Source organism: Polyodon spathula, chromosome 28, assembly GCF_017654505.1.
Source record: "Polyodon spathula isolate WHYD16114869_AA chromosome 28, ASM1765450v1, whole genome shotgun sequence".
Lineage (NCBI taxonomy): Eukaryota > Metazoa > Chordata > Actinopteri > Acipenseriformes > Polyodontidae > Polyodon > Polyodon spathula.
The window spans coordinates 5,440,869-5,456,878 of NC_054561.1; the positions used below are offsets into that span (position 1 = coordinate 5,440,869).

Below are 16,010 nucleotides of genomic sequence, written 5' to 3' on the forward strand. Positions count from 1 at the left end.
GACTTCATTACAAGGCAGTGCTTGCTAAATGATGCAGCAGGCTGGGCTAGTTGAGTCAGTCCTGGGGAGAGGTCCCCAGGGAGCCCCCAGTAAATCACCTCTCAATCAGCCTCTGTACCTCATCTCACTCAACATCCACGCCTTTAGAGCAAGCAGTATAGGACACGGAGATTTCCTGACATTCAAATTGTTACAAGTGTTAAAAAATTAGTAAATACCAAGTGTGCCTGGTCACTAGTTTGTATAATTTACAGTGCTTTCCTGTATCTAAATTAGTACAAATTGCATAACTCGCCCTGATAAATCTATTACATTGTGTCTTTCCTACATTTTTTTTTTCTCCTTTGTCGTCATCATTAGTTTATTAGGTCAGGGGAACAAACCAGGAACACCTGCCATAACACTGTCAATAGGGTGTCGAGCCACAAAGGACATCCAGGACCATGCTAATTCCATGCGACAAGTCTGTGTTTAAATTGTTCTCAAGTGACCTTTCTTAAATGATTACATCCTCAAATTATTTCAAGGCAGTTGGAAACAGAAATCTGCAGTGAACTCTTTTCTTGAGTGATCGTGCTAGAGGCTGTTCCTGGTGAAAGATCTGTAATGTATGCAGACCAGGATATAGCAGCTCCTGCCAGCTGGGTGACTTAAAATGACATTCTGTCAAAGTCTGTTGTATCAGCTGCTGACGACATTCAACCAGAAAAGGACGCCTTTGTCCAACCACTGCTACCTCTTGTGAGTGAGACTTTTTTTTATTATCCAGAAAACGGCAGACGCCCTTGCAATTGTATACAAAATACATGTCAAGAATTACAGTACAATTAAGAGCAAGATACTGGGTAGTCCTGGCATCCGTAGGAAGATCATTCCACCACTGCGGGATGAGGGTGGAGAAGGAGCAGGCTCTGGAGGCGAGGGAGCGTAGATGAGGTGCGGCAAGTCTTCTAGTGCAGATGGAGAGGAGAGGTCGGGTGGGGGAGATGAGGGTCTGGAGTTAGCTGGGAGTGGAGTGAGCGGAGCAGTGGAGTAGTGGCAGAGAGAACACTAGGCGAACAGCGGAGTTCTGGACGAACTGGAGCGGACGGGTGGCAGACACAGGGAAGCCGGTCAGGAGGGAGTTGCAGAGTCTAGGTGGGAGAGTACCAGGGCCTGGACAAGGAGTTGCGTGGAGCAGTTGGTGAGAAAGGGTCGGATTCTTCGTACGTTGCTCAGGAAGAATAGGCAGGTGCATGCTAGAATGGAGATGTGCTGGGAGTAGGAGAGGCAGGGGTCCAGGGTTACTCCGAGGTTCTTGACTGAGGAGGGAGAAAACGTGGTAGATTCCAGAGGAAAGGAGATAGAGAGATCAGAGGAGGAGGAAGATGAAAAGGGGAAGAACAGGTTAGATTTAGAGAGGTTGAGTTTGAGGTTGCTAGTGCATCCAGGAGGAGATAGCAGACAGACAGGTAGAGATACGGGAGGGGATGGTAGGGTCAGAGGGAGTGAAGGAGAGGAAGATCTGAGCATCATCAGCATAGAAATGGTATGAGAAACCACAGCATACAATGAGGGGGCCCAGGGAGCGGGTGCAGAGAGAGAACAGGAGAGGATCCAAGACTGATCCTTGGGGGACTCCTGCTGAGAGAGGGTGAGGTGTGGAGGTTGAGCCGCGCCTGGTTACCTGGTAGGTGTGGTCGGAGAGGTAGGAGGAAAACCAGGCCAGAACAAAACAAAACCAGTAAAAACAAAACAAAACAAATTCCAAAATAAATAAAACACAGGTAACATATGTTACAGAATCTATCAAATGCCCAGATTCCAATAAAATGTTATATTAACTATACTGTTCAGGAAGCAGTGCCTGAAACAGGTAATTCATTAAAATTAAAAATTAAAAAATCTCCCCTTCTATCGATGAATTACGTATTCATGCCCAGTGAGATCAAGACATCAAGGAAATGTAATGAGTACTAGTAAATTAAAACCTATAAATAATGTATTTTACTTCTCTGAAATATTGAAAAAACCTGTTATATGTATTCACAGGGACGTAAGGGTTAAATGCATGTCAGTAGCCATCTACAGCATTCTGTTATTTAATCTGCTAATATGTATTTTGTAGTAACGGGATGAGCAATTTGAATGGTTAAAGTAATGTAATGAGATGATTGTTTAATGATTGCTCATTAAATGGCTTACTGCAGAGGCTATATTGACATCGTGTGGCTGGAGGACTAAATTGCAGGTTAAAAAAAAAAGTCGTGAAAAACACACAGCCCTAGCTACAACTATTACATGAGCGAATTGGTTGGTGGAGAGCTGCAGTACTTGTGAGAAAGAAGAGACTCTCTTCTGAGATTCCAGGATGGCTTTCCCTTTGAACTCCTGCTGTTTGATCAGGAAAACAGCTGCATCAACACTTCTAATTCATGGCTATAGTCAATCTTGCCTGTCATGGTGAGACTCAAGGGACTGAGACAGCGCAGTCATTACTGCACACATCTCTGTTTAAACCCAGTGGTTTCCAGTCGTCCTTTTCTACCACAGGAACACCTTTACAACACAAGTAAATTCTCTCTCTCTTTCTAAATTCATCTAAAATTACATGATTTGATAATTACACATGGAGGCCTGTGCAGGGAGAGCGTATTGTTCTGAGTTTAGCTGCAGATATCCTGTAGCCTGGAAAGGGGGGTTGTTAAGACCCCCACCGCCCTGTTTTACACAAAGACACTGTTTATACAGGCCTGGAGGAAAAGGCATTAAATATTCATTTAAAAAGAGTACACATGAATTATTCAACACCTGCTGTTTTTGTTTTACTTAATCTTCTGCCAAGATGGTTTGTTAACTGTTAAAACAAGGATTATTGAGAAACAAATATGCTTGTAAGAGAAGAAATTTGACAGAAAAGTACTATTGAGACACATTGTTGTTGTTGTTGTAATAATAATAATAATAATAATAATAATAATAATAATAAATAGAGTAACCCAACTCCAACAGCAGCATTTCAGGAAAGGGTGCTGCTGGAGTGTTTGGTTCAAATCTTACTATTTTTGATTTCTGACATATTTTATATTTATTATAAATATCATAATCATAAATCAATTCATCACAGTGCAGCATTTGCCATAATTCCAGTATCTCTTATCCGGTGTACATATGTTATCCCGTTTATAGAACGCAAGTAATTTCAATATTAAAATAATACTAAAATACTTGGCACATCCTATTAACTTCATTCATTCATTCTTTACATTTTGATAAACTTGACACTAGTTTCTCAGAAGAAAATATTACCGAAATCAATAGCAACTTCTAAAAACATTTTGTTTTTAATAAATACTAGTGTCTCACCATGGCATGTCCAAAATCAGACTGAACCATTACATGACCGGGAGGGGTTAAAAGTTATGTTTTACAAAAATACAATTTGTTTTCATTTCAAACCTATTCCTGAATACAATCTTCATTGGTGTTTTTATAATAAGTGAATATGTTGTTTGTAGGGTGTCTCTTATTGTACAACAGAAGTCATTTCACACAGTTTGAGCAGCCAGAACCTCTCGCTCGAACTGCACGGGATGACATGTCTTATACAATAAGGTCCCAGTATGCTCCCCTGTGACAGGGAATCTCTTTCCAATACTGCACTACACTACACTGCTACCTGTAAACTCAAATAACCTTAAAGTCCTGATGAATCCAATGGCTGTATCTACTGTAGGTCATTCATAATTCAGGTTCCATGTGTTGCCCCAGGCCCAGTAGAGCATCAATGTCTATTGCAGCTCTCCTCAGCTTTCAAATTAGAGGGGTTTTAAAGTAAATATGGCATCAGCTTTCTGTAGGTGTTAAAAAGCAACACCTATAACATGTCTACAAAACAATTATAGCATAATTGCTGGCTGAACTAGCAATTGCAATGTTGTTTTGTGCAATTACAGTTACAATAAAGCTGCAGCAATTACAATCACAATTACATCAACACTAAAAAAGTAGCATAAACAACCACACGCATTAACATGTCTATAACAAAGCAATAAATCATCAGGTACAAATATAGAAACATAATATGTAACTTTTGTCTACATCATAGGCTCTTTCCAGAAAGACATGTGTTGAGGATTCTGGGGTTCGCCTTTAACATTAAAGATATAGGTAAAAAGAAAAAATGCACGCAAACACATGGAAAGACGGTCACTTCTTGTAACAAATGTAGATAAAAATGTTCATGAAATTTAGTTGACAGGTTGCTTAGCATTTACCAATAAAAAGGCAGAACTTATAAATAAAACAATAGCTCACCATGGTCAAAATTCACATCAACTCAAGAACTGCAAATGAATCCAGCCAAGTTTCATTACAGCTGGATTACAGGTTCTCTACACATATCTGAAAATGTAAGTGTGGCATACTGTGCTCACGAGAGCTTCCCCCCCCCCCCATACTGTATGCCCCATTGGGGGGATAATAAACAGAATTAGTTCAAGATGGGAGCACGGATAAAACGATGCACTGAAAAAACGCTGAACTGTATTTGAATTTCAGATGAGGTCTGGAATAGTTGCTGCATATTAGCACCTGATGTGCAATCCTGGTCCTTCTCACAGTTTTTTAACTGCATTCTGAACTACTGTGACATGGTAATCTAGTCTCAAGCAAAGTTTCCTGTGACCTCAGCCTGGCTTCTCCATCACGACAGCCTCTTCACATGAGGACTATTTTTCAGAAGGGGTTTGCGCATAGAAATATGCAATAAGTTATTGCTGGCTTCCATGCACAGCATGCTCATCAATGCTCATCTGGTTCCTAGATTGATCCCAGAACTTTGTCTTGCTTTACAGAGGATTCCAAATATTCAGCATCAGCACTGCAGCTTGGTAATCCAGCCCATGTCACGTCAATGTGCACTCAAATTATAGCCGGTGGGTAGGTGTTTTGGGAGAACAGTTTGTAATGCAATTTGCAACTGTTTCTAATGTCAATTGAACACTTTATACCAGTCACAAGTGCTCTGTGAAATAAACATCCTACATCCATCTGAGTAAACATATATAAAACATTGTGTGCAGCATGCATGTTAAAAAAGATTTGCAAACACAATAGAGCAATTATGAACCAGAATGCTGAAAGTGTACAAAGGCAATTATGTTTAACAAAACTGCCAATAAAGCCAAAATAAATTCCCCACCAAAATGTACCGTTATACAGTATATATCTTTTGGTTTTTTTATTTTTTTTTGATTGGACAAAACCAGTAATTAATAAATTGAAGAAACATACCAGTAACATGATGAAAACAAAAGCTGCTCCTTTACCTGACACATCCTGAGATGCTGCGTTACTTATTTTTATTGTATTAAAAGATAAATTACATTGTGTTCTTGTTACGATATAAAATATCGATTGCCCTTTCCTGTGTTGCTGTGCAAGCATAATTTTGACTGTGAACTTTGTGTGAAGGTTGTATTAGGATGTGGTAAAGACAAGAATTTTCTGTGACATTCTACAATGTAAAAATAAGTCTGTAATAGCGGAATCGCATGAACGCAGAGACCATGTTTGGGGTGTTGCTCCAATAAGGTGTGGGACTGATAAGTTAAACTGTGCAGGGTGATGTGAAACTACACCAATATAATTTTGGTAGAAGTCACCCCTACAGCTGTAGTAGCTGTGCCAGAATGTAACTCAAGACAAAGACTGAACTTCTCTGGCTGCCTGATGACACTGACTGAGTGAAATATCTGCTCTGTATTTTGTGACTTGCATTAATAAAGTTGTGAAACATGTTTAAACCTCTGTCTGGCTTCACTCAGTGTCTACATAAACTCGCAGCTTTATTTTAAAAGGCATATTTGACAGCGAGAGAGGAAGCGAACAGGGTGTCTCTGATGGAGTGTGATCAGTTTAAATATCTGAAGAGCCCTCAGCAATGGGACTGTCAAAGTCTTCCTCTAATCTCCCACTTGGTTTGTCAATCTCTATGCTCTCTGGAGAGGGGGGGGGGACAGGACAGTCAGTGAAGCATGGAACAAACCTAATCAATTTCCAGGCTGAGCTTCAAGACACGCACACACACACACACACACACACACACACACACAAGGACAACCATTCTTCATTACCTCCCCCTCCTCACACACCTTCTCCCACTTTCTAATCACAGCTGAAGAGGATCAATTAGACTACAGCCTTGAGTCTGTCACATTCTGACACTCCAACAAAAGCAGGGTACTTTTCTTTGTTACAGTACATACACACGGAGATTCATATTATAGAACATATCTTTTTTTTTCTTCATTCAGTTCAATCATTTCTCAAAAAATGCAGCCGATGTATTAGATGTACAGTCAACTCTAGAGTATTGAATAATCTCTTGTGTCCCAAATGCCAACTCGTTGTCAAGGCTGTAATTAAACTGAAGAATAAATAAATAAAAACAACCACAAGAAGCTAAAAGCCACAACATTGTCCATCTCTGAACTATACTCAACAGCTGGCACACAAAAAATGCTTTAAGATGACGTACATGTAGAGCAATGGCATTTTTGTATCCAAACATTGTATGTGTCTATACATGACAGTGGTAAAACAACATACTGTACCATTTCTACATGTTTTTTTTAAATGTCAGGTCAGGTGCTGATAATTAGATTCGCTGGTTAAACTGGGAATGTCGTGGTAGAATACTGGCTGGGAATCCGATTAGGGACTCAGATAATTTGCTGTCCATAACATCTCTCAGCTGCACAGGGACTGATTTGCAGTTCTCATTTAGGTTTTGGAGCTGGTTCAGTGATCACTAATGTGCAGGAAGATGGTGCTAGCTTCCCATCTGGTCTATTGAGAGCTATCAGTGTTATAAGTCATGCCCTCAGTGGAACCTATGGAAATTAACTGGTTATAATTTTGCAGTGGTGTCTTGAACTTGGAATGCCATTGATGAATGACAATAGCTTCAGAGTATGTCCCTCTGACAAACTTCCAGCTCTAATTGATTGCAAATTACCTGTAGTTTGGTCCAAGTGATGGATACAGTCTAATGGATTAACTTGGAAGTTTAGTGTACTGTAATTGGATGCACTCAGTTGTAACCAATCAGACAGTTAAACAGAACTCTTAAATTCCAAAGTACAGTAGATCAATTTAGATTTCTTAATGTATATTTTGCAGTGCTATAGTAACATGTAGGTGTGACTCTGTCTCTTATTCAAGTCAATATGCAGTTGACCCTGTCTGTCTCTTGAGGCTGAATGATTCTGTCACCTAAAATGTGAAATGAGTTTCAGGAGTTGCAATGTGTTTTAAAGCCCCCCTTCTGGATGCCAACAACATTGAATTAAATACATTACTGAGCAACCACAGTGCATTGACCTCTACTGAATAACTTCAACAAAAGAGGCACATCTTACCAATGACTCAAATGCCCGCCAGCCTGCATCCTTTTCTAGGTCATGTGGTCATTCTTGATGGATTAAATAAAGTTTTGCATGCATGGAACTTTTATATCCTGATCACTGATCCTGATCATCCTGAAAACTGTTCTAGGCTATAGTTCGTTTCTTTAAGGGTGTTTGCCTGCAATGCAAAATCACCCCAATGTGCTTGCAAAAGAATTAGCACGTTATCAGCTCTTTCTTTCTGACACAAACACACAATCTCTGCTTTCTGCTTTTTTGTCATCTGTCAGAAAGTTCACAATTAAATATAATTTATACATTTTTTCAAACCTACTACACCGTTAGCGCAGTGCAGTTGGCATCAATTTATTCTGATGACACAAACATTGTACAACAGTAATGAATCTGGGCCTAATAAGTATTCATTTAGTTAATCGAAAGTTCAGTACAGAAAAGTGTTTTCCTTGGGGGAACCCCTAGCCAGCATGGACACTTTTCTGATGTTTTGTATTCCAGCCTAACGGGCTGAAGAGCGTGATTCTGCCTTTGATCTTGTGCTACTGCACCAAGAAGCAGAGCAATAAACCATTCCAACAGCTTTCTCTTCTAACAAAGCCAAAACAGGACTCACTAACGGGGTAAAAGCAGCTGCAGTGTGGGAGCTGATTTATAGAGTAGCAGGGGGGCGGGGGGGGCGAATGAGGTCACCATGTTGGTACCCAACAGTACAGCAAAGCCAGCCCCTCTCGCTGTGGGCTTTTACAGCAACAAAGCACCTAAACCCTTTCAAAGCTCCATAATAAAATGTGAATCAGCTGTTAGATCTGACTGGTTTACTGCCTTTCATTTAATGGAGACTTGATTTCAAATCTGGCTCACGTAGCAGAACACCACAGTCTGGTACTACTGAATCAGTCCTGAGATTTGGGCTCAGAAACTGTCCCAATTAAAAAGACAAGATTGCACTGTTCTTTCTTTGAAATAAAGTTGGGTGTTCTACAGCGTTATTTTTCTACAAGGGAACACAGCGACCCTACACTTAGAAATCACCCATAACTATAAAACACTCAATAGCAGGGCACAAAATAACCAAGCTGCTTGCTGCAATAACTCTCCAATAAAAAAATAATAATTATAAATTACGGCAAAAGTTGACTCTAAGCCTGGCCATCATTGTCACCGGTGTCTGTCACACCAGCACATCTCATCTACAACCCATTCACAAACTTGCTCAGCATCAGCTGGCCCGTTCTGTCACAATTCAATTAAAGTCTAATCTCGTCCTGCGAGAGAATGACTCATTATCATAATGTATTATTGTTGCCATTCTATTGTTCCATTCAAAGATGAACTGTATCATTGGTTAATGAAGGGCAAACAGAGTGAGGGACGCTGTTAGACAGAGCAGGAATTTTTTTTTATCGCACTTGCTCACTGGTAGTGTCACTGTGTGATTTTTCTGTCTCACAAACATTAAAAAAAAGACAGAAGGAAGAATAGCTGTCTAAAGTGGCAGCAAAGTGTTCTAGGATTTAACTAATGCTCAGGTAAGAGATGGGTGCGCAACAGTTCGTCCCCAACAACAACAACAATAATAATAATAATAATAATAATAATAATAATAATAATGAATTTACAGTTGTCAAGTACTGTGGAAAGGACAAGATTAGACAGAATAAAATTGAAATGTGACATGGTTTAAAATTCACAACACTTTAAAATGCAATCTACAAAATAGTTAGATTATTAGTTTTGCTCAAAAAAAGAATGAGCAAGTAGCTCTGACACGGTTCAAGCAGCAGGTCCCCGAGTTAGGAAAAGAAGACGAAATGCAATCGAGAAGTGCATCTATTTCTGCTTTCATTTATTTTTGTGTAATACATTCCCACTACCTTAAGTAGTTCTGCTTTTTAACAAGTGTGTGCTTTCATGAAAGGGGTCAGAATGTGTATGCTTACAGCAGACCTTTTTATTCCTCAATCGAGAGTCCAGCAATGCACCACAACAAAACTTCAATCCTTTGCAACTGTAAATTTCACTATTGTTATTAAACTCCAGCCATGGGTAAATCTTTACCCAGTTTACCTGAAAATCTGTCTTTTTAACTTTCCCTTCACTTACAACGCTTATTTGTACTGTTGTATCACTAAGGCTGTATCTAAGCCCCTAGTCTAAGCTATGTATTAGTCAGTGGTGTGTGACTGAGTTTAGTAAAACTACCCAGAATATGTATTTGAAATTCATTCTTAAAGTTTTAAGGAGGAAGCTGTCACTGGGTGCTCCATGGTGTACCCACCTTCTGCAGGAAGATCACAATGCGCTGGACCATCTGTGCGCGCTGTTCCTCCAGGGTGAAGAGGGTGCGCGGGGTGCGGATGAACACCTTGGTCTTGCCGTAGGCCACATCCTGCTCGAAGCCGCAGCCCTGCACCAGCCTCATCACTGCCTCCCTGTCTGTTGGCATGTCGTGGTTGGGCCACGTGAACTGCGAGATCATCTTGTATCTGAGAGTGTCAGGAAGAGGGAACAAAGCTAAGCTTAGGGTTCCAGCACAGGCAAGACTTATTTTAATGGTCCTGTTGGAGAGTGGTGGATGTCTAATCTATTCTAAACAACACACAATACATATATAGGATTGGATACTATTTCCTTGTTTCGTCAAGGAAAATAGTATCTGTAAGGTCCCGGGAAAAGAACACGATCCCATCAAACAACTTGCAACTTTCTTGATAATAAAAAACACATAAATATCCTGCACTCAAGTGGTCCATACGTTCCTGAAGAGTAATGGGATCTCTATCGCCAAGGAAACTTCTTCATTTACTGGACCTTGATTTTTGTGCGGATTGAAACAATGGTTAATAGTTTAGTCATTTTTGGGGAACCGAACCCCTGTCTGTGTTTCTTTTGAGTCAACGTTTTCCATATCATACATCCGCTCCCATTAAGATTTCTAAATTATATATATATTATATATATATATATATATATATATATATATATATATATATATATATATATATATATATATATATATATATTTTGTACTTCTAAAACTGTGTACAAAGATTTACTATTTTATAATGATAAGATTATTATCTGGACCATAATATTTTATTTTAAAATAAAATAGACTGTAAATCTATGTCAGTGTGTTTATGTATTCATTTATTTATGTATTTATTTTTCAGTGAGAGTAGTGCAAAAAAAAAAAAAAAAAAAAAAAAAAAAAAAAACCCATCAGGGTATGAAACCAGGATCACCCTGCTGCAGCAGTGTTCCAGTTAGCCATCATGGGGCAAGATGTTAGATGATGAAAAATAGTTGTAAAATGTTGTACTGTTTAAAAAATATATGTATATAATAGAAATAAAACAAAAGAAAAAAAACATTTTGTCGTTGCAGAATTTGATGGAGCCTACTGTAAATATTGCGTGCATTTTGGTAGAAAAACAGTAACAAATACAGAAAGAAAATCAAGAAAACTGTGATGCAACAAACTAAAACACCTGTACATCAGGAGCTGAAATCAGGCAGAAGCTATTTTTATATTTGAATAACTCCCAACTATTGCTAATTGTACTCTTAGTATGTTACTTAAATTTACTAGCAAATGTGTTCCAAGCTGCAATGAAAGGAACATTTCCTTAAAAGTAGGTTACACATGTGTTCAGGTGAGGTGGGGTCACAGGTTACCTTTGTGTAGCTCAAGAATTTAGTAAACCCGTCAAGCTACAAGGCTAGACCCACCCCTGTTAATCACTAATTGATTGTGTTCACTGTTAAATAAAACCCAAATCCTACAAGTTATACTCTACTTTTTTGTTTGTGTTTTGTGCGACAGGGAGGGGCCAAGTAGATTTGTAAGGAGGACAAGTAGATTTTTCTAGCACTTTGTCTCTTGAATTGCACACCAGTGGACTATAAAATAATAACAATCTACTTGAAGCTGAACAGCTTTTGATTTTACATCTGTGGCATTTTCTACTTATCTATCTAAAAATAATTTGCAAAAAAATGTTTCTTATGCAATCAGGATGTATATGAGAATCTGACTTAGCAAGACATTTGTTCATCCCAGCCATTTGTTTTTGCATAATCTTATTCACTGGCACAACCTCAAATGCAAAAAGCATACTTGTCAATGTTGAAAGATATGGTTAAGCACTCATGCTGAATGGAATAACTGCGTTTTGAAAGCTCTAGCTTGGGGCAAACATGATTTTATGCAGTTTCAAATAGCGATCTCTGGTTACACAGTCCTGGATCTCCTCTCCTGCGATTCTTCTGAAAATATGTAAATTATATAATTTGTTATTCTGCTGCATCTCTCACGTTGCCTTTTATAACATAATCGTCATCTATCTGGCTGTGAAAATCCACACTGTGTAGATCATGTTAACTTATTCTTTGGTGCATAAGATTTGAATCATTGGGGTTGAATGGCTCAGATGAAGGTACAACATTTAGAGTAACCATAAGATAAGGATTTGTTTCTAGAAGTTCAGATTGCTTAACATTTTTTGTCAATAAAAAGCTATCTTTAAACATGAGCAACTGCAAGTGTGTTATTTATGTACTTTAATAAATAAAAATTAAAAAAATATATTATTGGTGAACCATATAGGACAGTAGGAAGTCAAGCACAGAGCTAAATTTCACAAAATTAGAGTGAGGCATTTAAATGAAAAAATGTCACACAGAACTGATTTTTTTTTTTTTTTTTTTGAGGGGGGTGGGGGCATGGGGTCCCCTGAAGAACCCAGACTCACTGTGGTCCTCCGAATGCAAAAAATGCAAACTGTATTCGAGAGCAGTGCATTAGTGACTGGCTGCATGTGAATCAACCCTCACTTCATTTGGCGAGAACTGCTTAATATTTGTTTTTGTTTTTTTATTTTTCTTACAGGACCGTTTTCACAAAGCTTTAATTCTTGATTGACTTAGTTTCAAAGGTTGTTTTCGTGGAAAAGGAAGACAAAGCACAGTATTTTTTAGTCATCAAAACAAATTGAAAACCAATGTGTGCGCCCACAGTTTCAAACCAATTGTATACTCACAATTTGAACTACCACTAATACTGACCAGCCAGCAATTGTGCAGCTGTGGGAGGAGTCAGGCACCAGTATGGCCCTTACCCAGTGCCCTACAGCTCTTACCTCTGTAGGAACCTCTCGTAGGTCTGCCTGTAAGCGAAGCCAGCTCGACGCACTCTCACGTTCTCCAGCAAGCCCAGGTACTCCACCTGGTGACGGCAGCGCTCGTCCTCAAACAGCAGTGGAGACTTCATGTCATTGGGTTTGATACAGCGAACATAGTAGGGCTCCTGTAGAGAGACGGCAACATTGCAGGCTTTCTGTGCTTTTAAAAAAAATCTCATTTTGCACACTCTACTCTTAAGTTTTAGGAAATGGATGGAAATAAGACCCCTATTGCTTAGCAGTTTCACCCATTCCAGGTTTTTCTAAGAGCTCAGTTAGATCCAGTGTATATGTAACAAGCTGAGGTGTGTCTTATTAAGCTCCTGGAATGGATTGAACCGCTCTGTAATGGGAGTCTTATTTCCATCACTGCAGCAGTTGAAAGGGTGGGGGACAATGCTACTTTCTGATTGAAAATTACAGTAGTAGTACAAGAAGGAAGCTGGCATGCAAACATTGCTTTCTATAGCTCACTGTGGTACCACATGTCTGCAACACATATTTGCCATAACATTTATTGCACATTTATTAAACATTTAACAACTTTAAAACAGTGCTAACCATGATTTTCAGATCCACATTCTCTTAATCACAAGCATCATTGGTCACGAGTCTCTTGTGTTGAGGGTCATTAGTTTCTTAGCTTGTCTTTTATACTTGATTTCAGGATATGCATATACCTCAAACAGTGTATACACTCCATCTTTGGTAAGGGCAAGTGAAGCTAGGGTTCATCTGAAGACATATGGGCAAGGTGGCTGAGGCGATTGATCAGATTAGCAGCTCAATCACTGCTCGTGGTAATTGGAATCAGCTGCACCCGATTCCAGTCTATAGAAACGCTGAGGCTTTCAGTTTGTTAGGGAAGAGAAGAAAGGAGGGTGGAAGGACAGTGTCTGCTAAAAGTACACATTTTAACTAGACAGGAAAAAGGAAAAATAAGCTTGTAAAATTTTGGGAAAAACAGGAATAGCCTGTGCCCTTTACACAGAGAGTTTTGTCTGACTGTGTCTGAAGGTGAGTTTAGGACCTGAAAGGGGGCTAGGTTTATTTTTGCGTTTGTTTTGTTTTACATCGTTAACGTGACAGAACCCTTGTTGTCAACTGTTATAAATATAGTAACTAAAAGTGTGCTACAGCATTTAACAGTATCTAGAGCAAACCAATTGCTTTCTAAAGCAACAAGAAGGTAATACTGTGATCAGAGGTGCCTTCCAACACCAGACGACAGGGGGCGCTACCTCACAATACCTATAAAATCACAATGAAAGACTTTCATTCTCAAGAGAAAGTGGATTTTAAAGCATTGAGCATCAAGTAAAAATGGTTTAAACCATTTAAGCAGTGGTCTTACCTTGGAGGACAGGTTCTCTACGAGTGAGATCATGGAGTTCTTGAAAAGAGTGCCCGCAGTCAAGGGTCGCTTTGTCACTTCTGTGATGCTGAGCTTGCCCTCTGGCCACATGGCCTTCAGCACCGGGTTCGAGCTGAACGAGAGAAGGGCACACTCCTTCAGGCACACTTTCATTAACCTTCCAAGCTGCTTCTTAGCTTTGGAACAGTTTACAACCCATTGTTCAGCTAAGAAAAAAATAATGTTATAAGAAGCAATGGTTTGATTGGTTTCATGCAATGGTCCAGTAAGCTGGAAAGGTCTCAAAACCCTCTCTTCTCTCTGAGTTCAGCAGGAACAACACAGTGAAACCAGTAACCTGCCCCCTACAGCCCCAATGAATGTAAGGAATACATCAGTAAAAGATAGCACTAGGGGCACAGTGCTGTAGGGGCAGGCTAATGGAACGTACAGATAAGACATGTTTGTAACATAGGTGATGTAAACTTCTGAGTTTTAAAAAGTAACCTGGATGTTAAGGAGGTAAAGATTACTGTGATATTTCTAAAAACATTTTATAATCTTATATAAATAACCAAAGTTAAACAGCTGCAGGGATTTCTTGTGTACAACGTGTAATTTAATGAAGCTACCTCATTCAAAGTAAACTGCATTAAAAAACTTACATTAAAATTTAAACACATCTAAAAAGTATCACTGCTGTTTAAGACAACTTGTAATTACCCCCAACCATGAGTAGTTTTAAAATGTAATAATACATCAAGACATTTCACTGTAAATTAAAACCTAAAATACTATACAGTGCACAGTTTTTGCATTATGTGCATGTTTCAGTTTTGTAACACCCTGTCTGTTGCTGTTGGCTTCCTCGGACATCTTGGGATATCAATGATTCAACCAAAAGCTGGGTTTTATACACAAGCAAGACCTAAGAATAATAAGCAGGAATCTTCATCGTTCCGTGGGGAAGCGTTATAGCGTGTAGTGATTATCATCAATAATAAAATAGGGCCATTTAAAAAAAAAAAAAAAAAAGGTCATGTTTATAAAAGCATTCACCTCCTGCTGAGCTTATATAAGCTTATTTTTAGTATAACTCAAAGGGGGGAAAGTGGGGAGCAATGGCCGTCATTTTTAGGCTTACCTGTTGTACAGCAGGCGTTTGAAATCTTGGAACAAGGTGTCCTTATTCTTATCGATAAAGCTCACGACTGAATAGCTACACAGAAAAAGAGGGGTCACATTTTAATGAACTATTTAGACATTACTGACCAACAGTCAAATCTGTAACCCGTAACACAATAGCGTCGTGAATAGCTGCAGTTTAAGCACTTTTAAAAGGCAAAAACAGTAACAAATAAAACAGGCACAAGAGCCAAAATAAAAAGTTTAAACAAAACAATACAAGAAGTGGCTGTAGGCTGGGCATTCACCTTCAGCACAGACTTCAAAACACAGTATACACTACAGATGGGACGAATACTGTGGTTCCGAAGAATTTTCCTTTAAGGTCTCACTGAACCAACACATTTCAATTGAAAGCCAGTTAAACTTTTAAATCACACAATTAGGTTGTGCTATGTGGACAAATCTCCCCAAAGTGCGCTTTCAATTAATAACAAATTGTCTCCTTTTAATCTGTAGACTGGTGAGTTTCGTGTGGCCATATGCAGATCCACATTATAAAACACACAAGGAAAAAGTTTTTGGAACCGCTGTATTCGTCCCATCCCTAGTATACACACAGTAACAAACATACCTACACACCAAACTCTAAAACAAAGGATTTTCTCCTTCTTAAATACGATGTGGCTGGAGCATAATTAACCATTAATCATTCAATTCATGTATTAATGGTAGGGAGGATTTGAACCCCCTCCCTGCCAACCCTATATTCCCAACACACACAAATATACAATTTACACTTAGGGCTTTTGCCCTGCCAGATCCATTAAGGTAGGGGTCTCCAACCATGGTCCTGGAGAGCTACACGGTCTTCTGATTTTCATTTCAACTGAGCTCTGTTACTTAACTGAACCAATTACTGGCTTAATTAGTCAAGAT

At 39.0% G+C, this 16,010-nt stretch overlaps 1 protein-coding gene across 5 annotated transcripts in view; it reads right to left on the reverse strand.

Moving 5' to 3' along the window:
* myo1d (myosin 1D) overlaps window positions 1-16,010 on the reverse strand; it is a 103,626-nt gene that overhangs the window by 32,289 nt on the left and 55,327 nt on the right. For all 5 annotated transcript variants that reach the window (XR_005947658.1, XM_041231595.1, XM_041231597.1 and 2 more), the window contains 4 exons: window positions 15,091-15,165; window positions 13,947-14,079; window positions 12,551-12,717; window positions 9,688-9,895 (listed from right to left, as the gene is read on the reverse strand). Coding sequence is in view for 4 of the 5 variants with exons in the window: in XM_041231595.1 (XP_041087529.1) it covers window positions 9,688-9,895; window positions 12,551-12,717; window positions 13,947-14,079; window positions 15,091-15,165 (583 nt within the window). In the remaining variant the exon portion in view is untranslated. The remainder of the gene's footprint in view (window positions 1-9,687; window positions 9,896-12,550; window positions 12,718-13,946; window positions 14,080-15,090; window positions 15,166-16,010) is intronic.